General features: G+C 24.7%; 1 protein-coding gene across 2 annotated transcripts in view; it reads left to right on the top strand.

Annotated features, from left to right (window-relative positions):
• Positions 1 to 27,113, top strand: part of LOC101235320 (aprataxin and PNK-like factor) — a 63,719-nt gene that overhangs the window by 18,563 nt on the left and 18,043 nt on the right. For both annotated transcript variants that reach the window (XM_065804804.1, XM_065804805.1), the window contains exons 6-11: positions 132 to 345; positions 11,235 to 11,332; positions 18,554 to 18,681; positions 21,015 to 21,128; positions 21,230 to 21,270; positions 26,174 to 26,257. In XM_065804804.1, coding sequence (XP_065660876.1) covers positions 132 to 345; positions 11,235 to 11,332; positions 18,554 to 18,681; positions 21,015 to 21,128; positions 21,230 to 21,270; positions 26,174 to 26,257 — 679 coding nt within the window. The remainder of the gene's footprint in view (positions 1 to 131; positions 346 to 11,234; positions 11,333 to 18,553; positions 18,682 to 21,014; positions 21,129 to 21,229; positions 21,271 to 26,173; positions 26,258 to 27,113) is intronic.

The following is a 27,113-nucleotide window of genomic DNA, read 5'->3' as shown; positions in this document are numbered from 1 at the left end:
TGTAATTTCTGGAAAACCCCTTATAATTTCAACATTATTTTAGTAAAGAATTTTTTTTTTTTGATAATTAATAAGAGTTAAAGAGACTGCATACTCAGAGATTAAGTTGATAATGTTTCACTTTGATTAAGGTGTTGAAGACCCAAAAAAGTGATAATCAAATGCAGAAAAGTGATACTCATGCTATAATGACTAATAATTCCAACACAGATATGAGTATTAAAAATGCTGATACAAAAAACAACGTTAAAGTGGCTAATCATGGTCTGAGCACTAAAAATAGTGATAATGATGGTGTTGCTCAATTGTCTGATCTCAATCAGAGAAATCAAAGAAATGATCAAGGTCTGGCTTTTAAATTTGTTTAAAATATAGTTAACTTTTTAGGTTGTTATTACCTAAAAGTTATATAAAATGTAATTTGATGTATGAAAATTGTGGTTATGGCTAGATAAATCAGTTTATGTAAATACACTCCACTGTACAAGGTTAATCAGTTGTTGTATTTACACTCCAATGTACTAGATAAATCAATTGATGTATGTATACTCCATTGTGCTACATAAATTAATTGATTTATTTACTCTTCCACTGTAATAGATTAATCTGTTGATTTATATACACTTCCACTGTACTAGATAAATCTGTTGATATATGTACACTTGTATTAGTCATTAATAACAATATAACTTTATACATTATCTAAAAAAATATAATTAAATACAAATTTATCAATAAATAATATTTTAAGTTTGGCTCCCTATTAGCAATATCATTGCTTATAGTTAACGACATAAAAAAGACTACATTAACATCAGTTAAGTTCTTTCTAAAATCTGTTACAACACAGCAGGTACCAGAGGAGGAAAATCAAGTAAAGCCTGCCAATACTTTAAAAAAAAAAAAATTACAATTTTCAATTACAAAAGTATTATTTGCATTTTGGTGTTAAAAGAATTAGAATAACAGGCCTTGTTTTAAATAAAAAATGCCTAATGCATTATCCTAATGTGAATTAGACGTCATAAAATTATCTTAATTTTTTTATTTATTAGAGACATTACCTTTTTTAAATTACTGCAATAATATTAATTTCTGCAAAATGAGTTAAATATTGTTGAACTTGTTTTTTATTATTACTATTAGGAAATATTTTTTTTCTTGTTTTTTTATATTAAATAATTAAATTTATTATACATTAGTATAAATGAATTAAAATATGTTAAATTTTTTAAAATGATTATTTCTTGAATAATCATTTTTAAAAATTTGCAACTAAAAATATCTTTTTATTTTAGAAAAATTAGCAAGTAACATGAAAAAATTACGTTAATTTATCTATTTTATTTATCAATAGTTTATTATTTTATTAGCGACTTTGTTGTGAAAGCAAAGATTATTCTCCCAAACACCGGTTGTTAAAATTTTATTGTTGTATATGTCTTTTATAAAAATAGTTGCTGCATTCCACTTGAGTTATACAAAAAAGTTTAACTTATGTTTTGTGCAAATTTTTCATGCAGCCGTTTATTTTAACATGTTTATTTAAAATTTAAAGTGAGTAGAATAAAAAATGTTTAGGAAGGAAAACCGAAAAAACAATTGCGATATAAATGAGCTAATTTTTTTTTAAGAATAAATAAAATTTAAACATTGAACAATATTTAGTAATATTTTTAAAGAAATTTAACATTCAAGTTAATCCCCAGCATTAACTTTAATTTTAATAAACTTACATATATATATATATATATATATATATATATATATATATATATATATATATATATATATATATATATATATATATATATATATATATATATATATATATATATATATATATATTTAGTATTATTTTTAAAGAAATTTAACAGTCAAGTTAATCCCCAGCATTAACTTTAATTTTAATAAACTTACATATATATATATATATATATATATATATATATATATATATATATATATATATATATATATATATATATATATATATATATATACATATACATATACATATATATATATATATATATATATATATATACATATACATATACATATATATATATATATATATATATATATATATATATATATATATATATATATATATATATATATATATTTATATATATATATAATTAGTAAAAAACACTTATCTAACTTTTATCTTCGACTTGAAGTTTCACCATTGCTGGATCATCAGGAAGATATATATATATATATATAATTGATTTTTTGACGATATTAAATAAAAATAACTACATGATTTTTACTACTAAAAGTTTCATGCGCTTAGCAATCATCACGTAAAAAGTACATTGTTTTTTTCGTTAAAAAATATACTCAATAAACATCGTGGCGTTCAAAAACAATTATAAAACTATAACTATTTGTGAGTGTGTTTTTAATCTTTGGGCTCGTGGTTGTCAAGCAAGAACTTGTTTTCGTGGCGGCACTTAGAAATAATTTCTGTTTTTTTATTTAATAATTTTTGCGTACCTTTGTATGATATTATGCAAAGTTTTTCATGAAGGCAAAGCAAGCATTTTTTTGTTATGTTGCTGTAGGCAGGGACTTGTTTAATTATTGACCAAGTTAATTTTGGTGTTATTTTTAAGTTTTCTTTTATCTGCCATATATACTTTGAAAGGGTGGTTGAATTTTTCATCTTTTTATTTGTGAATGAGTGTTTGTGGTTAGCCCATCTTTTCTTCCATTCACCTTTTGCTAGGCCAATATATACTTTTTCTGGGGTGTTAGGGAGGATACTATACATTTATAAATAACATTAGAGACTCTACACTTTCAATTGCAGGGTGGGTATTCTTTTGGTCTTTCTGAACTAATTTTCTTGTTGTGGCTTTTTATTATACTTTTGATATTTTTGGTGCAGCTGTAACTCAATTTGATGGTGTTTTGATTGAAAAGTTTACTTAGGGGGTGGGATGTTGGAAAGTGTTTGTCGATTAAGTTTAGGAAGATATGTCCGACATTGGTAGAGACACTTTTACTGTAAGGGGGGTTGAACCATATTATTTTTTTTTTCTTGTCTTTTTTTTTCTTTTTTGGGGGTTATACTTTAAATTAAAATTAGTGAAGCCATTTCTTCTTAGTTCATCTTCATATTCTGGTATAGATAAATTAAATGTTTTTTCATTCGAGGAATTTTGTGATAATCTGTTGTTGATAGAGATGGGGATTTGCTTTATTATTTGTGGAGGGTGGTTGGAATCAGAGTGGATGTAACGTAGATATTCATTTGGTTTTTTGAAAGGTTGGTAGGAGCTTTTTTCTAAGTTAAAGGATACATCTAAGAAGTTGACTGCTGGTAGGTTTGTTTGGATCTCTATTTTAAAACCGATCGTTTTTATAACTCTAATTATGTTTTTTCGTATTCTATCAATTTGTGATCCAGTTTTTTTACGAAGTATCATCAGACCATCGTCATGATATAGTCTAACGTCTTCTTTATTTATTATTTTAGATGGTGAGTCTAATATATATAGGCCCACCAGTTCACCAGTTCAGTTCAGTATATAGCTCTGATATCATTCATCGAGCACTCTTGCTGAATATATGCTCACAGCAAAATTAAACTTGTTTATATATATATATATATATATATAAATATATATATATATATATAAATATATAAATATATATATATATATAAATATATATATATATATAAATATATATATATATATATATATATATATATATATATATATATATATATAAATATATAAATATATATATATAAATATATATATATATATATATATATATATATATATATATATATATATATATATATATATCAGGCCTTGTTACGAGATTTCGCTGCGTAGCGAAAAGGCGTAACGCATTTCTAAGTAACTCAGCTCAGCAAATATATTTTGCATCGTTAAAAGTTATATTGCGTCACTAGCATCTTTTCAAGTACCGCATTGTAATTAAAGTTATTTTATTAACGCATTAAAAATCATACAAACAGTTTGTTTTTTTCTCACTATAACAAAAGTTACAAATAAAATCTAAGTTCTTATTTAAAAAATCATTTTTATTATTTTTTTCAAATATGAAATAAATTTTATTTTGAAAAAAATTTTTTTTTCATGAAGCGTAAAATAATGTTTGTTTATTTTCTTATGATTTTACAGTTGGTTTTTGGTTATTTTATTAACTGTTAATAAATTTTTTCTTATTTAATTTGTGAACTCTTTTTAATAATGTTTTTAAACAATAAAGAGTTTTTTTTTGTTACTTATCAGATACCTATAACATTTTCGTGATCATAATTTATTTTCATAAATTATACGAACGCCATTAAAACTTTACGTTATTGAATTAACAATAAACAAAATATCTTATTAATAAAATATTTACATCAAAATAAATCGTGCATTTTTTAAACTATTATGACTAAAAATAATTTTTATATTTAAAAGGAATTTATATATTTAGTTCCTTAAGATAAAATGTAAAAACACTTTATTTTTTTAACTAATTTTTAACAACAACAAAAAAAGTTATTAAACAAACTGTTTCTTTAACAAAAAATCTATTAGTTTACAATTGCGGTTAAATGCTTTTACTTACAACTTTATTTCTTCTGAATTAACGTCACATGACAAACGTTAACAACAATCAAAAGATAATTTAAATATTCTAAAAGATAAAAGTTTTTGCGTAGTGCACAACTGCTGAACCTGTAGGCAAATCGCCTTTTCGCAGGCATAATGCGAGCTACGTAATGCTTCTTAACAAGGCCTGATATATATATATATATATATATATATATATATATATATATATATATATATATATATATATATATATAGGGGCTATTCTAGCTGTTTTCGATAGTGTCATCCGTATTTGGGCGCTGCCCAAATTAAAAATTGAGGACCATTTTTTTTTTTAAAATGTTTTTTTTTGCAAAAAAAATGCTGATATTTTGGCTAAAATTTGCCAGAATGAGGAGGTACTGCTCCCCAATTTTTTTTCCTAGAATAGGCTCTGATATATATATATATATATATATATATATATATATATATATATATATATATATATATATATATATATATATATATATATATATATATATATATATATATATATATATATATATATTTATATTTTGAATCAAAATTAAATTATATATTTTTTTATCAGAATAAAATTATATATTTTTATTAAGTTAGTTTTAAATTAAATCATATATTTTTATCAGAATTAAATTATATCATAATAATCTTTGCTTTAAGCTTAAAGTGTGGGCGTTTTTCAAGCGAAAAAATCAATAAAAATAAAAAAAATTTTTACTATAAATTATTTATTACTATAATTAAAATAATTATTAATGTAATGAAAAGTTTAAATATAGGTACTTAAATTTTTTTATTGCAATCAAAAGTTGTATAAATATTCTTGTGCTTGCAAGGTGATAAATAAAAGTTTTCATTATAAATATTTTTACGTTCCGTTTAATAGCTTCGTATTAAAAAAAAATTGTCGTTAACTATAAACAATTTTGTTTTCTGTTACTAAATATTCCAATAAAATAATTAGCTTAATAGAGTTTTCGTAATTTTTAGTTTTATTTCAGTTTTTTTCATTGGTAAATAGCGCTTATATCTAACATAATTATCATTTAAACTTTTTTTACATAATTGTCATTAAAAAGTTAATTTGGTTTTTTATGAAGTTAATTACTTCTTTTATCTTATCACTTATAAAATGATTTAAAAGTTAAAAAATGATAAAAAATTACTTAATGGAAATTGCTCTAAGAGTACAGAACGCGTACATAAATTGCCGGCAGCTTAACACTTTAAAACAAGGCCTGGAATAATAACATAATAGAAAATATAAAGAATTAAAAAAATAGCTATAACAGCATAGCTTTATCAACACAAAACACAATAACAATAGCGCATAGCATAAAATATCTGTAAGTACAAATTACAGACATTACTGTGTCTCCAAAAAAGTTAAAAAAAGCAAATAAAAAAACTTAATAACGCTGCTTGGCACTATTAGGTTGTGTTATTTATTGCAATTTTTAAACAATTGAGAAACGATTATAGTTAAACAATTTAAACAATTATATCATAAAATATTTCTTATACATGGTCATTATCAATTGTGGTATTAAATAATATGTAAGAGCTCAGTAATTACATAAGTTTCTCTCTTTATTAATTCTTATTTAACTCTCATTTAAGAGAGAGATAATGACAAAAAACATGTGATAAAAACATTTAATCCCCCCCCCCCTCCCCCTTAAAAATAAAATAAAAAAATAAAAAAGCAGAAGTAATCAATTCTAAAGAATTCTTTTTATAATAGTGTCAGCATATTTCACAAATGTGTGAAAATATATAGTAGTTAAGACATTTACGACTTTATTTGCAATCTGACCTGGATATAAATTTTTAGTATTCTTGCACCATTTTGGGTTGCAGGTAAAAGTAAGATAAAGATCTGGTTTACCATACTTTTTTATTATAATCATAGAATCTTCAAAAACATAAGGTGATGGCAAAACTGCAACACTCCCTGGTCTAAAATTATGATCATTTCCAAGGTTGATCACATGCTTGTGTAAGGTATCATACTGCTTGCTTTTCAGTTTGCTTTGGTTATTTCTAATGAAAGCAAGGCGCTGCTCTTCAATTTCGACATACGCATAAACAGCATATTGCTGAAATAGTTTCTTGCCATAAAATATTGAACAAAAGTTTTGTCTTACAGATAGTTTATAATTGTAAAACTGTGATAATGTAAAATGATTTCTAACCAGTGTTGCATGTTCAAAGTTGTGAACAAATTGATTATGCCAATCAGCATCACCTCTTGGAAAAAAAAGTGGATAAACCATAGGATTCATAGGAACCATAGAAATTGGCTGATATACTCAATATAATTTTTAGTGGATGACCTCTTGGGTAAATAACTTTTATGGAAGCAGACAGAGCACCTTCTCCAATAAATACAATTGCAACTTTATTATGTGAAGGCAGACTATAGCAATGCTTATCTTACCCTTCAAGTAAAGACTTTTTTACAATTGAAACTAATTGACCTTCTATAGCTGCTTGACGAATTTCTTCGTCTTCTACTTCAGCTATGTTTTTAAATGCAAGACCAAATTGGTTCTCTTCATTAACTTTAGTTTACAAATGAAACATTAAATCACATCAGCAAAAAGCATTCTAAAATTTACTGCTGCAAATGGGTCATAGATATACAGTTGACAATATGTTGGGGAATTTTTTGATTTGGCCTAAGATTACCTATACAATGAAAAACTTATTTTAAAACTTGACTGCTCATGATTCATAGTTTTCTAATATGTTTAAAAAAAGAGATTTATAATTTCTAATATGTTTAAAAAAGTTCATATAGGAATTATAATCTATTTAGGTCCCTGTAAATAAATCTTGTAAAGCTTGCAGAAATGGTTAGAGTGGAGCCAAAACTACCTTTCCATAATAGCAACATAGAAAATGTGTTTCATCAGGAAATTTTTTAGCGCCACAATGCTGACAGTTTGTTTCAATTAAAAAAGCTAGAATATTATCTAGCAGTATTTCTTACATTTTGGTGATAATTAACTTTATCTCGCCTAGCTCCATCTATTTTATTCTGACAATGATTATTATCAACTTGGTTAACCACATTATCTTTGTTAATTTTATCTCGCCTAGCTCTATCTCTTTCATTTTACCAACAAATATTTTCATGTCACCTATAAGTATTTACAATAATAACTTCTTCAAGCAGTATTCTTCAGTAGTATTACTACAGTAGTAACAAATATTGTAAAAGATTCTTTGGAATTGTGATCTTTTCTATAAAATTACTTACTACTACTCTAAAGTGATCAAAAGAAAAAAATGAGCAACTTATATAAATCACTGATATTTTAAAGAAAATAAAAAAACAAAACAAACTAAATTAAACAATTAGAGAAAAAATTAAGTTAAATAAAATTATATACTATTCTTAAGTTATAAAAAATATTTAAATAAAATACTTTTTGAATTAAGAAAAAAAAAAAAAAAAAAAAGAACTGCAATCCTCATAACAAAATTTTACCTTTACAAACAACTAGGTGTTGACTCAAAATTTTAATTGATTTTTCTTAAATTTCTAAAAAAGAAAAAAAGTAGTTAAATGCATCACAAAAATGTCAATAAAATAATAACCAACATGATGAAATAAGCAAGGTATCAAATGATAGCATTTAATGTATATTGAATTATATTAATTTAGGACTTCTAAAAAAAAATTTTTTTTCAAATAATAAATAAATTAAAAAAAAAAAAAATAAACAATTTTATAAAAAAGTATTTGTATAACTTTTTTATTGCAAAAAAGTGCATATAAAATTTTTAGGCCTCATCCATACCCCTATTTTCCTTCCAAAATAATAATTAGGCCTCATCCATACCCCTATTTTCCTTTTAAAAAAATAATTAGGCCTCATTCATACCCCTATTTTCCTTTTAAAAAATAAAATAAAAGTCAATAAAAACAAAACTGTTAAAAGAAAAAAAAAAAGTAAAGCTAAAAGAAAAAGCGAAAACATAATATAATATAATCTTAATATTTCTATTATAATTTATCTGATATTTCTAAACTAATGAATAATAATTAAATTTTTTATAATGCAAATTAAACCACAGCAACTATTTTTTAATAAACAATATATACAGCGATATAATTTTAATAAATGATGTTTGGAAAAATAATCTTTGCTTTCACAACAAACTAATAAAAGTAAAGTAATTTTTTTATTTTTTACTAATTTTTTTTAAATAAAAAATCATTTTTAGTTGCTAAGTCGCAATTATATATATTAATTTAACTTATTTTAATTCATTTATGCTAATGTCAAGAAAAAAAAAGTTTGTTAATTATCAAACATCTTTTTAAAAAATGTCTTTAAAAAATTAAAAAATAAAGAATTTTATGTCAAATTCACATTAGGCTATTGGGTTAAGCATTTTTTATTTAAAACAAGGCATATATATGTATACGTATGTATATATATGTATACGTATGTATAGGCCTCTGCAAGAATGACGGGCTAACCCACTCTATGCTTGAACGAGTATTTAATATTTAGTTGCAACAACTTGACCTCTGCCTTTTAGGCGTTTGATAACTTTAATATTTATCTGAAAAACCTTGATCAAGTTGTTGCAACTAAGAATTGAATGCTTGGTCACGCATTCATGGACCACCTGCCATTCCTACCAAGGCCTGTATAAATATATATATATATATATACATATACACACACATATGTATATATATATATATATATACATATAAATTAATTATATATTATATATATAAATTAATTATATTAGGCTTTTTAGTATTCCAGGAGGGTGGTTAGAGGCAGCATTTATATAACCGATGGAATTACCAGACTTGCAGTAAGGTCGGAAAGAACTGTCATTAAGATTTAACGTTAAGTCCAGATAATTAACAATTTTAAAATTACAGCTGATGGATATAAGAAGATCATTATTATTAAAAATTTTCACAAAGTACTTTTTAATTTTTTCCATCTGTTGACCACTCCCAATTCATCTTTATTGTAAGACTGTGATAATTGAAACAAGATAAATATTCCAACTAACTCACAAACTTCGGCGCCATCTAAGGCTTCCATGGTGACATCAAATAAACCTTGACTTTTTTTAATCCAGGCTTCACCATTGTTAAATAATAATGATTTCCTGGTGTGATATATTAACCTTTTTTCATCTTGTTTTATAATTAAGTATTTTTCAGCAAAAGCATTGTTCAGTAAATTTTTATTATTTGAAGGATAAAAATCAGTTATATCGAATATTACGAATTTGTATAGATGTTTTTCTTTAATACTTTGAAACCAATCCATAACATTCTGTGAGTTTAGCCATTGATTGGTGCAAACTTTTTTACTAAGATCACTATTTATTTTTGATAGAATAACTTTAGAAATTCTTCCTACTTCGCTTTTTGCAGGATTTAATAGGCAAGCTGTAGGGTTGTTTAAAAAATTAACCTTGTGGTCTTTTAGAGTGATAAAAAAAATTGAGGTGCCATTTAATTCAATTCTGTTGAAAACATCATGATTAGTTAAAAGGTGTTTATTTTTAATATTTGTTCGATCTTACAATTTTTGGTCAGCCTTTTTGTATGTAGATGTAACAGCGTTCTTAAGGAGGTGGTTATACTTTTCTTTGGTAATTCTGTACATATTGGAGTAGGTTTTGTCAGCTGTAGGTAAAGTTTTATGTGATTTGCGCAAAGATTTTATATCGTTTTTCTTTAAACTTGTTACTTGTTGTTCAATTTACAAAATTTTATATTTTTAACTAGATTAATTAAATCATTTTCAAACATAGTCATTTCTTTTATATGTGGAGGACATTTTGCAGATTTAATGCCATGGTTTTTGGTTTTGGATGAATTAGTTTTGTCAGAAATTTTATTAAGACAGAATAAAGTTTTTTACCTCAATCTTTTTATGAGTGCTTCAGTCTTCTCCAGTAACTGTAATAAGAATTCTTTTTTCTATGGAATAGGAATATTTTAGACTGAGTAATTAAAGTTTATTTTCTCCATTGTGTGGACGACTTGGAGTAGAGTGCTCACCTAATTGGAGCGTATATTTTTCTATGGTACTTTAAGTTTCATGCCTAAAAGGCAATCATCAGCCATTGAATATAAAATCAAAAACATAAAAAACCGCTAAAAATTACAAAATACTGTGTAGTGGGATCTTTACGTCGTTAAGTCATACTTAATGACAACCAAAGAAAAAACAAAATATTAGTTAATCACCGATGTCAAAAAAAGATAAGAGGAATTTTTTCTTGTGCCTGCATTGTGAAATCAATTCAATCAAAAATCATTTCAATCAAAAATCATTTTCAAAATCTTAAATAATAAAAAAATTTGTATTCAAAGAAACTGTGTATCGCTTTATTTGAAATAGCTTTTTAATATTTTAATATTTTTAATATTGAGCACTCTTTTACGACTATGAGTTTTGTTTTATTACTATAATACAAAACAGCCTTAAATATCAAGATATATATATATATTATTATTATTATTTTTATTATTATTATTATTATTAAATATTATAATTATCAAATAAACTGTTTAAGTTGTTTTAAATTTTTTTTTCAAATAAAAATAAAATTCCATAGGTTTGCAGGAAGAATGTACTCAGTTAAAAACAATTGACAAAAGTTCTTTGAGTAAAAGCATATCAGAAGGGGTATCTGTGGATTTATTAAAAGAAGAGGTAATAATTCAAAATTAAAAAGAACAATAGTTTCAAAACTGTTTTGAGTTTATGATGTTGATTTAAACTAAAATTGTTATATACTCAGGGATTATCTTTTTTCAGATATATCTGTGATTCCAATATTTCCTTCAACTTTTAGTTTTTTTTGAAAGTTACAGAAAACATCTTAGATACATATATATTAGAAAAACATTTATATATATATATATATATATTTTTTTTTTCCTATAGTTTGACATGTAGATCTACCTTTGTGGTAAAAAATGGCTCTTGACAACTTTTTGTATATGTAAAAATTAAGTACATTTTATGTCAAAACCATTAAATTTGATTGAGAAAACTAATTAAATTTATTGCTTTTTAAAAGCCCAAATTAATAGACTGGAATGTTTTTATTTTCATTTTTTTACTATTACATGTAGAACATGCAAGGAGTGCTGCTACATTGACTGATAAACAGGTAGAATATGCGAGGAATGTTGCTACATTGACTGAGTATTTTGGTTTAACAGCAGGCCACAAGCTATCTATCAATAAAAAAATATTTTAAGTTTATTTTTTAACATTTTCCGGTCTTCTATTTTTTTTTTTTACTGCATGGACTGAGGATTTTGTTTTATCTACACACTAAAAAAAAAAGGTAGAAATTTCTACCTTAGGGTAGGATATGTGATATACCCTTAGTAAGGTATAATTTTCTACCTTTTAAGGTAGAAAATTATATTAAAAACAATTATTTATCATACAATTTTCTTACTTAAAGGTATAACTTTCTACCTTATAAGGTAGAAAATTATATCTTACTAAGGGTATATCACATATCCTACCTTAACTAAAAATTTCTACCTTTTTTTTTTAGTGTGTACAATATTTTCCTGAAAATATCGCAATTAAAATGGCATTGACAATAAATCTAAATTCACATAATCTAAAATCATTTTTACGATACGTTAACGATAGTTATGTAAGATTTCCTAACATCAAGCAAGCAAAACAATTCCAAAACATTTAAAATTAACAACACCCTGCTATAAAATACACAATTGAAGTTGAAAATAAGATAAAAATGCTGAACTTTCACGATATAACCATTATAAATAACACAATAGTAAATATGAAGTATATCGAAAAGAGGCAATCACTAATATTTAGATAAACCACATTTAAATCATGACCCGAATATTTTAACTGCTATATTTAAAAGATTTCTCCACAGAGCTTATTCCATTTAGTAAACCTAGTAGTAAACCTCATTTACAAAAACCCATGTAGTAAACCTCATTTACAAAAGAAAATGTTCTGAAAAGCAGAATACAGAGCATTATTTAAATCAAACCCAAATTTAAGATCTTTATCAAAATCAAAAAAACAAATCAAAACTACCTAGTAACAGCTAGCCTGAAACCTATATAATAAAATGCAACTTTCCCAAAGCAAAATGTAGGTCAAACAAAAATGCAGATAAAAACGTGGATGAAGACCAATATGTCAAAACCATTTTTGGACACCATTTTTGGACACCATTGTTTAAATCTAAATGGAAAAAAAGCCATTCAACCACTGACATCAATTGTAACAATTTTATATAGGCTATAAAGGTTTAAAAATCTGAATAAAAAAATTTGGATTGAAAGAAACTGTATTTCTTGATGTTTTAAAATAGTATATATATGTGCGTGTGTGTGTGTGTGTGTGTGTGTGTGTGTGTGTGTGTGTGTGTGTGTGTGTGTGTATATATATATATATATATATATTTATATATATATATATATATATATATATATATATATATATATATATGTATATATATACACACACAATATATATATATATATATATATATATGTATATATATATATATATATATATATATATATGTATATATATACACACACAATATATATATATATATATATATATATATATATATATATATATATATATATATATATATATATATATATATATATATATATATATATATATATATATATATATATATATATATATATATATATATATATATATATCATCAGGTCGGCAGAAAAAATGTAAAACAAAGGTTTGACCATAAAACATAAAAACAAGGTTGGCGATTTTTCGTCAACAACAATTGCTTCTAGGTCAGCATTGCTGAATGGCGACCCTAATTCCGAGGGTTGGTATATATATACACACACATTCATATATACTCAGCATCAAATGCGTTCTATGTAATAAAATAATGCTAGAATTTATAAATTTTCAAAAATAAATAAATTTTTAGGGGTACCTCAAGTCCCTTAAATATCAGACAGGTCCCTAAAATTATCACAAAAAAAAAGATCTTCAAAAGTTTATCATAAAAAAGATCTCAAAAGAAGCAAAATTATATAGAAATTTTAAAAATAATTATCATTTTATAAAAAACATTGAGATAAAAAACATTGAGGATAAAAAACTTTAATAATTTTTTTGTTACATGCATATTTTCATTTTTAGATAAAAATCTAATTTTGTAGGCAGTGAAATTTGAAAATAATAATTAAATAATAATAATTAAAATGATTATTAAATGATAATAAATAATAATTTTTAAATAAAACAATTTTTTTTATAAAATGATGATTTGGGATAAAATTAAAAAAAAAAGTTATTTTGTAATTAATGAGTAAAATTTTATGTCTTATTTAGGCTGATGTTATGGACAATTTTATGGTAAAATATTGTGAAGCAGATTATAAAAATTTTAGAAAGCCCCCTTTGAAAAAACTTTTTTTGGTATTTTGTTGAGTTTTTTTTTATGTAACTATTAGTAGCAATTACGATAAATTGTTTTCTGAAATAGTTTTATCCTGTTATTTCCTAAGCATATTGACATTCATAGCCATGGCAAGCTTTGTTGCTACAAAAGGGCATTTTTCAATGTCTATTAAATTGGCCTACAAGTTACTGAAAACTGTAAAATTATATAAAAAAAGACTTGATTGAATATTTACAGTATTTTACAAATTTTTTCTTGATTTAACCTCATTATTAACAAAAGGCAAAAAGTAAAGAAGCATTTTTGCTAAATTTGAACTATTTAAAAATATAGTTAGCAATAAAAATAAAGAACTAATGGTTTCGAGGTCATAAATTCTGCCACTATGTTTAAATAAGTGCTTTAAGACTTGATTCTCACTCACCATAACCTTGCTAGGGTACTTTTGACTTTATAAACTAATAAATTAAAGAATTATGCTATTCTTAAATATGGTTTAAATGTATACCGTTTTTCTCAAACAGTACTGGTTGTTACTTTTACGTATATTACTTTTGTGGAAAAACGAATACATACGAATAACAACAGAATACTGTAGGCAATTTGTGAGTGTGTGTGTTTGGTAAGTATCACACCAAGCAAATTAATTTATTGTTATTTAACTGAACATTCAGATCAAATGTGTTTTATTATAATGTTAATTTTAGATAAATTATTATTATCTAACACAGTTAGTGCATTTACACAACATGTACCTTTTATAAAAATGTTTTACATGCAATCTTTATACATAAAAATCTTCCTATCTTTTTAAAAAAATTTTACGCATTCTTTAAAAATAAAAAATCTTTGTTTTTTTAAAATACTCAAGAAAAACTTGAGTATTTAAAAAAAACTTGAATCTTTGTATTTTGTGAATATTTTACACCATAGTTGAGAGACCTAAAAGCTAGAAATATGTTATACGCAAGCTCAAAAGACAAGCTAACCTGGAAAATATCTACTTATTATTGTTTCACAAAAGGAATGTATGTAAAAATATATATAGCAACTTGAGCATTTTATTTCTTTTTTAAAAAAATGCATAATTCTTAGATTGATAAACTTAATTATAAAAATTTGACTAAAAGATTTGTGTATCAGGGAGTTAGGCGGTTGTAGACTGAGTTGCCATTTTAGTCACAAGTGGACACTTGGAACAACTTCTGGTAGTGCCAAAAATTGACAGTCGCACATGAGAAAAGCAATGTAATCCCCGGCTTAGGGACTCGCATTTGACACAACTAGTTCTAACACCGGAATTCATCTTGGTGCATGCACTGTCTGTCAATAATATTATAAACAAATCTAGCTTAAAAGTTGCTGCCAATGATGTCTTTAATGGAATGTCTAATGGTTTACAACAATAGATGATCTCATTTTATAACTGCAATTAGAGATAAATCTCTGCGAGAAGATTACAGAGAGTTTCTACAGTTATGCTTTTTTTTTCTTGGCATAGAAATTGATGACAAGCTATGTCTTCATGCACCAGGTGCCCTACACAATGCAAGATGGTTGGCTAAGGCCATTTATTCTATTAAGATATACCTCTTTAGAAATCAGATTCAACTTATGGTACAGGAGTTGCAAGTCTTGATGAAGGTTTCTCATTTATGCTTAAATCCGGCATAAAGCACCTCTTGCAATAAAAGCACACATTGAATGACCTTAAAACGTTAAAGCTGCTTGACAAGTATCCTGAGCACTGTCTGTCGTAAAGCATCCGCTGCTTTAAAGCAATACTTGTGGTACTTTTCAGATCATCTAGTACCACTTGCTCTGTTTGACAAGCAGGTCAAAGATGAAATCAAACTTAAACTTTTAAAATTTTTTCGCCTGTACCAAACAAAAATGCTGTAAAGCGACTTGAAAAGAAAACATTTGATCACAGCAGCCCTTTGTCAAAATACATGCAATAAAAAAATGGAAAAGTAGAGGCTAAATCATTATTATTGAAGCCACCTACTCTATGGTTTAATGATGTGATATTCCAGGACATGAGTGTGAAAGTTACCCTGCTCAAGGTTGTTAATTATACAGCAGGATGAGCAATTATCTTTAACCAAAGCTACAACAGTGCACTGAAGAAGAAAGAGACTCAAAAACAATATTTACTGCAGCTTGTTCGCAGCCATTAAAGGCACTATCCTGCTCCAAATAAGGGAGCGGTGATAAATATCAATAACTTTTGGTAGATCCTGGACTTTAGTACTGGTCAGTGGTTATTTTAGGTGAAATCGATCAGTGAAATAATGGAAATTGATGGTTAATGAAATGATGGAAAATGGTTACACTATATCAGCCCTCAGAATTCCGGCAATGCTAATCTAACTGCCGACCTCAAAGTATTTGAGGTCAGCAAAAAATTGCTGTCCTTGTTTCTATAAGTTATGGTAACCCCTTTGTGTCAAATTTTTTTTCCCAACCTGATGCCGACCTGTAACAGTTTGAGGTCGGCAATTTACCTCATTTTTCCGAGTGTTGCTATATACAAAATTTAGTTTTTGTTTTGTATTTTGGTTACAAATATTTTGAAATTTATGTGTTTTTAAGAAAGTTCTCAATTTAAATTTCAATCATTACTTGGCACTTGCACTCATAATTGGGCATATTTTATTTTTGAATATTTTATGTTACTAATTGCACATTTTTTAAAGTTTGTATCAGATGCTTATTATTAAGGTTGAAATCGGTAAATCATTTCTTGTTTGGTGTTGATCTAATTGGTATGTAAATAGATTATACAGCAGAACTATTACCAAATGATGTAAATAATATTCAAAGTAATTTTATAATTCACAGAATTGTAATGCAGAAGTAAATGATGTAAATAATATTTAAAGTTATTTATATTGCAAAGAATTGTAATACAGAAGTAAATTGGCTCAAAAAGATACATCAGCAATTATGGGTAATAGAACAAGAATTTCAAAAGTTTTTAAAAATTTGAGTTATGTTTTCTCAAAATAGTGTTCACGAAAATAATCACTTAACATATAAATTTGCAGATTTTTTGAAGCTTCTCCCAATTATTCTAAAATAAATTTTTTTCAAATATCTTACCCTGTTTACAACTACTGAATTAAATTTTTAGTCCATAGAAATCCAGTTTATCAAAAAAAAATTTTAAAAACAGTTTCATTTTCTTAGTTGAATCTCTTAAAATGTTTATGTGTACTTTAAATATGTGTACTATTATTTTAAATATGTGTACTGTTATTTTAAATATGTTTACTATTATTTTAAATATGTGTACTATTATTTTAAATATGTGTACTATTATTTTAAATAATATTGTGCTTTTTTAAAATACCATGTTCTCATTGTTAAGTATATGACATATTCTTGGTATTAAATTTAATGCATAAAATCCATTACAAACAAACCCTTCTTTCTTTAGAGGATTTATCACTTTTTGATTATTAAATTTCAGCGCATTGTAAAGTCACAAAATCTTTAAAAAAAAAATTCAACTGGTATTTCAAAAAGAAATTTTTATTTAAAAAAATTAAATTTTAAAGTTTACTTAATCAAATATTAGATAAGATTTGTTGTAAAATTTATTGTTTTACTTCTCTATTTTATGGCCGACTTCTTTAATACTGAAGATGCAACTATGTGTGAAATTTCACATTTTACTCTTTTTGTAAACATGTATGTCTGATACCTTTTCCACTTTCTAATGATATTGCAAGCAGAAGGTTTTTTAAAGTCTGCACAGTTTTTTTGTTTAAATAACAACTGCATCACCAATTATGTAAAATTTTATATCTATTTAAATTAAATAAAAAGTTTTAATAATATTTTCAAATTAAAAGTAATTTAACATCAAATAAATTGAATGTATTTTCTAATTGTTTACTTTTGAATTAAATTAAATATTTATTATATAATGAAATATTAAAATATTGTGTTTTGATAACAATCTCAATTCTAAATTTTCTATTTAAGAAATTTTTTTTTTAATGCGTGCATATATAGCTTTTTCAAAATAAAACATAAAAATTATCAATGTTGTATAAATGATTATATACACTCTTTGTATACAATGGATATTTGTAATGACAGTATACCATTGTAAACATCCTGTATATGTGCCATAATAAATGTCTTTTTACAGATTGTTTCATTAAAAAATTTGTTAGTCTCTCAAGAAGATGTGGCTTTTGTTTTATTTTATTTTCACCTATTTCCTTGCCTAGTTGATATCATTAGTTAGTTAAATTGATGCAGCGTATGTATGTTAATATATATTATTAAAAAAATCTTTTTATGAATCTTAACAACATAATTTTTGAAAAAGGCATCATACTAACAAAAAATTTTATGAAACAACTTTTTTTTATCTTTTTAATTCCATTTTAAAAAAAGCCTTTTTTTATATATATATGAAAAATATTTACATTCAAAAAATAAAATATATAAATATTTAGACGCAAATAATGGCAGTTAGATGTTCAAACTTAGCTGAAACAAGGCTTTCAACTTTGGACGATGTTGTCAATACTTTGCCTGAAGTAAACCCTAAACAGACTTGTCCATATGGTTCTGCTTGTTACAGGTTAATTTTTAAAAGGTTGTTAAAGATTAATAAAGTAAAAAGACAGATTACAAGTTTACAAGCTCTTTTTGTCCAGATTTTTTACAATCAAACTTTTTATCCTTTAAGCATTGGTTTAGGCTTAGAATATTGATTACCTTTTAGTACAGTTAATAGTTTTTAGCAGTAATCACGCAACAAGCTGCTGCTATTTATTGTCAAAATGTTGTGTTACCTGGCTTATACTAAGCAAAGAATAATAAAAATTTGCTCTAGGCATTAAAGCGTCATGATGGAGACAATGATTATAAGAGCTACCTCATTAAATGGTCTTCTTAAAGTTTACTTTATAAAAATAAGAAAGCTATTAATTATCATTGAGAAAATTACAAATCCTAAAAATACTTTTAACTCGATTGCTTGATTAAATAAGAAATTTTTTAAGATTAGCATTAAAATACAGACCCTAACAAAAATTGCTACAATCCAATGTCATTTTGGTATGGGGGAGAGCTTGGAAAAATGAGGAGATAAAGTATTTTTGAAGTTAGTTAGACTAAAGGAGGAAGATAGAAAAGGAAGCAGGGGGAGATAGAGAGGGTAGGATTAGGAAAAAAAAAATTCCACAAAAGAAAATGAAAAACAAACTTATATTCTAAAGCTTTAAACATTTCATTTTATTAAATATACTTATATGAAAACACATATAATTATTACTATTAGTCACTACATAAAAATAAAAAGTTGTTTACAATGTTCATATAATATAAGTTTTAATATTTGTGTGTTTACACTCAACACAATTCTATTCCAGTTTAGGAATTAGTTAAGATTTTATTTTACTTTTTATGACATGTTGAGGAGGATGTAATGAAATACAACACGCTGATGACTTAGGAATAGTAGAAACTGTTGTAAAAATAGTTTGTTCAATTATTCCTTACAAAGTTGTAAGTTTTTTTTTTGTTATTTCAACTCCCCAAGGCCCAGAAGGCCACTACAGATGAGGAGGCTACTTAATTGTGGTTATAACCCTCTCTCAACTCTATAACTCTGAAACAGGAACCTTGATGAACAAGGCCGCTGCGCGGAGAAACAAGTTGATGAGTTATATGACTGTAAGTTAAAGTTATATAATATGACTGTACATTCAAGTATCAAATAAGTATGTAGTTTTGAAATTTTTAATTTAAGAGGATAGTATTATTTTGAGGAAAGCCAATGATTAAATGGTAACATGTTCAAACCCCAAATAAATTTTTTCATATTTGTTTTCTGATAATATTAAAAATTCAGTTTCTTTTTAAATATTTCTTTTTCTCACCTAGTTATTCAACTTTTATAACTAGTAACTTATATAAGTTGAATAATTAAATAATAATTATAATAACTTATATAACAAATAATAAAACAAAGAAATGGATTGTCTTTTTAAATCAACATCATCTGAAATTCACACTATCAGTCTATTATTTGCCAAACACTGATATTTTGAGAAATCAAATCATTCTAAGTTATCAGTGATTAGAAGTCCCAAAAACAGCTCTTTGTTTTAAAATAACAATATTGCTACTTATTATTGGCCTTTAGTTATCTCCAAATATATTGAGACTTGCGGACTTCTGCTGACAGATTAGAAATTTAGGGCACAAGAGCTACCAACTATGTTTGTGTTGTATTGGACCACCATGAGTCTACCTAATAGGTTTATTCTACTTAACTGTAAAGAAGCCTCTCTACAAAACCTTTTCTTGTCAAAAAAAAAAAAAAGTTGTCACTAAAATGGTCAAACTAGCTGAGAATTATAACTAAAACCTTTGTTTAGTTGTAATTATATTTTTCTGCCTGTTTTTTTTTCTCCTCAATTTAGTGTAGTTCATTAGTCCCTCATTTTTAAGTTCTTGGAACAAATGAACAATTTGAATAGGTGAATCTTAAAAGGGCGGAAGTCCAACAATGTAAATTTTTGAGAATCAAAGAAAAACTGCATTTTCTACTATAGTAAATTTTTGTTGATGGTTTAATAACTTTTTTTCTGAATGGGATAATGTTTTTCAACTTCAAAAAAAAAGTAATTAAAACATTAACAAAAATTTATTACAGGGGGAAATGCAGTTTTTTTTAGTTTCTCAAAAGTTTACATTGTTAGACTTCCACCCTTTTAACATTTACCAATTCATTTATGATTCAAAACCTGAATCTTTTTGGGACTTTATTTTCCCTGTAAGTCATGTTTTTGTGTTTGATAAAAAACATTAAGAATTCATAACTGTTTATATTTATGATTAGCTCACTTAACCACTAACCACTTAGAATGTAACTAAATTTAACTATTATTTTATGTTCTTTTTTAGGAAAAATCCTTTGCATTTTAAAGAGTTTAATCACTTAAGTGATGAACTAATTCAAAAGAAGGATATAAAAGTAAAAGAGAAACCATTATGTGAATATGGCTCTACATGTTACAGGTTTTCTTTTATATAATTTATCTAAAAAAAGTATTTGTAGTTTAACAAAAACTACTATTATAAAATTAAAATAAGTTAAATTTTTTGAACTAATTTTTCAGAAAGAATTTACAACATTGGCAAGATTATATACACCCCTCAAGTATTTATTTTTTAATCTTTTTTTTTTTTTGTTTTTTTTTTCTTATTTATTCTAAATACATATTTTAAATATGTTTATAATATCTCTAGAAACATTTATAAAATATCAGCAGCAAATTTTTTCATTTTGTTTTAATCATATTTTGTCTTTTTCCTTTAGAAACTAAATTTTTTATTTCTATAATAATATATTGTTTATATAATATAATATAATTTTTATATAATATAACATATTTTTTTTATACAGTAGTATAATATAAATTTTTACATATTATTCGAAATAATTATTTGCAATAATTATTTCGAATGATGCATCAAAGTATTATGACTGAATGTCTTCCCAAATTATTCCAAATGATTGACTTACCCAAAAATTCATAAGTAAATTATTGGAATAACATTTTTGAATTGCAGCTTTGAGAAAACTTTTGTTCTGTCAAACTTAGTTATATAATATTCCAAGTTATATTGGTTACCATAACTACTCTTTACTTATTAGTCATTATCAGGAACAACTATTAATCAATTTTATAGTGTTGTTTAATTATATTTTAAGAAAAAAAAAATTTTGATTTTACTAAATGACTTTTGATTTGGAGATTATATCATAAAACTTATGATACTAATCGATAAATGTATTCACATAAAGGTGAGCAATTAGTCTAAAAGCACTGAGTAAAAGGAGTTGATTTTTTTATTCACCCAGCATAATGGGCTGAAAAGATTATAAAACAGATGTTAAAACCATATAAAACAGTTGTAAAAAGTATATTTAAACTTTTGCTCACTTTTTTTTTAAAACAAATTTATTTACATGATATGTAATTAAATGTGTAACAAAAATATATATATATATATAAAAAACCCTTCATAAAACAAATTTTTCTTAAAAAACAATTAACATTGAAGGCACTTTTCAAAATCAGTTATATCAGCCGCTATCTACAGGACCGAGTAGCCAAGCATACCCTATTGTAAACATATTTAAAAATTTACGTGATTCCATATTAGCAGGAAGTTATAGAAAAGTAAGTTAGTAAATATTAAAAAAGAACAAAATAGAAACCGGATTTTTAAAAACAATTTAACCCAGACCATTTTGACAATGGTGTTCAATTTTGAAACCAATATCTTTTAATGAAAAGCCAACTCATTTGACTAATCTCATTCAAATTGCAAAATAATTAATAACACTAAAGATAAAAAAAAATTAATATGAGGCATAAAAATTGTACTGTAGTAATATCAAATGTTATCCTCGCTTTTAGTGAATGATTAAAAGCAGTTAGTGAAACTACCTGTAATCATTTTTAACGATAGACACGGGAAGGTAAGCTAAGCTGTCTATCAACACAAAACATTACAACAATATCATCACAACAATTACGCAAAGCATTAGCAAATAGCTTAAGATATTTGTAGGATCACATTACAGTAGATATTAACAGACATGTTTTCTATATACATATAACTAATTAAGGCCAGAAAACAGACATTAAATATATAACAGTAAGGGATTGTCCATAAATTATGCAAAGCAAAATATATTTAAAAAACAAAAGTAAGAGATATTATCTTTTTTTTTTAAATTTAAGTTTATGCCAAAAATTAGATTATGTTTTTGATAAAAAAAATTTTGTTCTAATTGTCAGGTTGGTATTTTTTAATTTAATTAATGTTATTTTTTTGATCTAATTTAAAGTGCTCATATTACCAAGTGGTGTGGTAATATAAGCACTTAATATGAGTAATATGAGCACTTTTGCTACTTTTTTAAAACCTCTGTGTTTTTAATAAAAAATTTCAGATGTCCAAATATCTAAGTGAATCATGAATAGAGATCCCTTAAAATTGATTATTCGCGAAAAATTTGGATCCAGCATAATTATGTATGAATATATATACCAATATTTCACCATCAGTAGGTTCATCAGGAAGAGTTCTTCCTGATGAGCCTACTGATGGTGAAACATTTAGTTAAACAAATTTATTGCTCTGTTCTTTAGGAACATTGAGCACTGTTTGCAGAATACACTAACAATTTATATATATATATATATATATATATATATATATATATATATATATATATATATATATATACATATACATATATATATATATATATATATATATATATATATATATATATATATATATATATATATATATATATATATATATATATATATATATATATATATGTATATATATATATATATACATATACATATATATATATATATATATATTTATATATATATATATATATTAAATATATTAACAATTAAATATATTCATATATAACCAACAATTAATGATATATATCTTTAGTTATATATACAATATATTCTCGCCGAGCAAGTTGTTGCTTCAGATCTAAAATAGAAAAAAGATTTTTAATTTAATTTATTTTTAAAAAAAAAGTGAAAAAGAAAATCTAGATAATAAAATCAAACTTACTTATTACTTCATTGCTATCTTAAAAAATTAGGGTGCTATTATAATGTTTTGAAAGTGTTTTACCTAAGTGAAAAACTACCAAAAGAAAATTATTCAGTTACCAGATAATGAAGTTGACAAAGCTAAATAAAAATGATATTTATTGCTTGTTTTTTTATTAAATAAAAAACAGAAAAGTAACAAACCCCAATATGACAAAAATTATTAAAGTACTTTATATAAAAATAGATCAAATGTAGTGATAGTGGATTTAATCCAAAAATAGAAAGAACCTTTAGAAAAAAGCTTACTGCTTTTAAATCTACAAAAATTTCCAACTTACATTTTTCTATCTACATTTATCTATAATAAAATATGAATTAATGAGATACCATTACTTAAAGTTGATCCAGAAGAAACTGAAATAAATTAACAAATAAAAAGCTTATTTATATAATCCTGACAAAAATGTTGAAATAAACAATATTTATTGCTTGAAAATTTAAGTAACAAATGTAATTCAAGTATCAAAATTAATGTACTAAGTTACCTGTTGTGGCTGGTGCAACTGAAGTTATATTGAAATAAAAAAATGTTAAACAAAAAAGCTATTTTATCTATCTTATCTATTTTATCCTGATGATTAAATAAACAATGTTTATTGATTCTTTTTAAAATAAAATAAAGTAAAAGACATTACTATTTGCTGATGCACCAGCTGGTGATGCTACCACACCTAAATGACAAAATTTATAAAAATGTATAAAACATATTCAATGATTTAAAAGAATATTTAAAAGAAGCTCTTAAATCTACTAAATCTAAGTCCTTACTGAGTTTTTTCTGTCTGTTTATAAATAAAAATTAAGATAAAATTACATACAATAAAATTGCTAATGCTACATTTGTACTCAAATAAAATCTAAATGATAAAACTTAAGTCGCTGTCAGCTTGCCTGTCTAAAAAATTTTTTATTCTTATTAATCCTAATCTATAATCTATAAATAAACTTACTAATATAAACTATAAATAAACTACTATATACTATAAAAATTAATATAAACTATAAACAAACTACTATATAAACTAATATAAACTATAAATAAACTAATATAACCATGTTACTAATATAAACTATAAATAAACTACTATATACTATATACTTATTAAAAAGGCCTTCAGCTCCTTCTAACTGCTCTAAAAAATGAAACAATACTTGCTTATAATGTTCTAAAAAAATTGAAGACAAAACTGAAACACTTTACTAAAAAAGAAACATTGTACTAAAAAAAAACTATTTTACGAGTCATTTTAGTTCTAACTTCTTCTAAAAAAAACAGGCTATAAAAAATAGAAAAATAAAAACAACAAACAACAAACAATTTTTAATTTTTAAACAATGAACAACATCAATTGGTAACAATAAACATCATCAATGCGGTAGTGGTGTTGTGGTAAAGCGCTCGCTTTATAAGCAAGAGGTTCCGAGTTCGTCCCCACCACGTCCCTGGTAGTACCGCGCTCAACTTGTTTCTCCGCGCAGCGGCCTTGTTCGTCGAGGTTCGTGTTTCGGAGTTATAGAGTTGAGAGAGGGTTATAACCACTATTTAGTAGCCTCCTCATCTGTAATGGCCTTCTTGGCCTTGAGGAGGTGAATAACAAAAAAAAAAAAAAAAAAAATTCCATTTGAAACTAAAAATTTATCAGCTCTAATTGGCTTGTAGACCTTGCTTGAAAGACCGCGTGGAGTAAAGAAACGCTTTTAGAAAAGCCTTGAAAGTTCTTTATTAAAAACACTATTAAATTACAGTATTTATATTTAGATTGTACTAAAAAAACTATTTTACTAGTCATTTTAGTATTAACTTCTAAAAAATGAAAACAGGCTATAAAAATTAGAAAAATAAAAACAACCAACAACAAACAAACGATTATTTAAATTTTTATTTTAAACAATGAACAATATCAATACTTCTTGAAAATAAAAGTATATCAGCTCTAATTTGCTTGCTGACTTTACTTGAAAGACCACATGGAACATATAACCACGCATAAAAAAGTTTAGAAACTACTTAAAAACTAAGAAATAGTGTATTTTACAGAATACAGAACCGTAATTAACAATACGAACATTAGACGTAACTATCCGCACTAATATTCATTAGCGTATTAATGTTTAGATAAATAAGATAGATTAGTACAATAAATAATATATAAATAATACAATACAATAAATAAATCTAATCTTTATTACTTTTTGTAAGCACCCTTGTTGTAGAAATTTTTTAGTATTTGTATCCTGTTTTTAGTAATTGTATTTTATTTTCATTCAATTTTGTTTAACATGTAAATAAAAAGTTTTTTTTTAAAAAAAAAAAAACAACATAAGTATCAAATAAATTCTATTAGCTAGTACACAAAAGTGTATAAAAGTAAAAAAAAAAAAAAAAATTTTTTTTAGGTAATGAAAGCAAAAAAATGAAACCAAAACGTTCATGTTCAAAACAAACAAAAAAAATTGAATATAAAGAAAACGAAGATTCAGGTAAAAAAATTTATATAAATATTATTAAATAAATTTTATATTATATAAGAGGTGCGCTGAAACCAGTTTATTCAGAGTCCCTGATTTCAGATACCAAGAAGAAAATATCACGTCTGTGTCAGGGTACCTGGCATCGAGTCCATTTTTAAAAGTTGGAATAAAAGCTTGGGAAGTCTCTTGCATTGAATTGTTTTTTCAAAATAGCACTGATTAACTTGTGCTAATTTAGTCTGCCTTAATTTATCAAGTTTCTTTTTAATAAACTATATTTACACTATTTACTTTACTTTTTAATTTACTTTACACTATTTAATTTACTTTTTAATAAATCTATATTTACACTCAAGCTCACTTATAAATTTAAATTAACTCTATTAACTTCAAAAATACTGTTTCAGCTAATTTTTGTTTTATATAATTGTGGTATGTGTATTGGTAATTTATTGCTAAATAATCGCTAATATGCACTAATTTATCAAAAGTTATGTTATGAAAAATGTTTAAAAGAAATTAAAAATATATTTATATAGTAAACATATCTATATAGATGTATTATACATCTAGTATATTAGATATTAGATTTATTACTTACCTAATCTAAATGTACTTTATGAAAATATACATTGTGTATATTTTTAAATAGTAAACATATTATTATTTTTAAATAAACCTTAAACTGTTTACAATAAATATGTAAAATATCTTACATGTTTATTGTAAACAGTTGTTTACTTTTAACTATTGTAAATGTGAACTCAATTAGATCAATTAAGTGAACAAAAACTGTATTTAAAAACAAATTATGCAACTCAATTAGATCAAAGTATCCAACTCATTCATTTAAAGTTTAATTCTA

This window comes from Hydra vulgaris, chromosome 09 (assembly GCF_038396675.1).
Source record: "Hydra vulgaris chromosome 09, alternate assembly HydraT2T_AEP".
Taxonomy (NCBI): domain Eukaryota; kingdom Metazoa; phylum Cnidaria; class Hydrozoa; order Anthoathecata; family Hydridae; genus Hydra; species Hydra vulgaris.
This window is presented reverse-complemented; position numbering and strand designations above follow the sequence as displayed.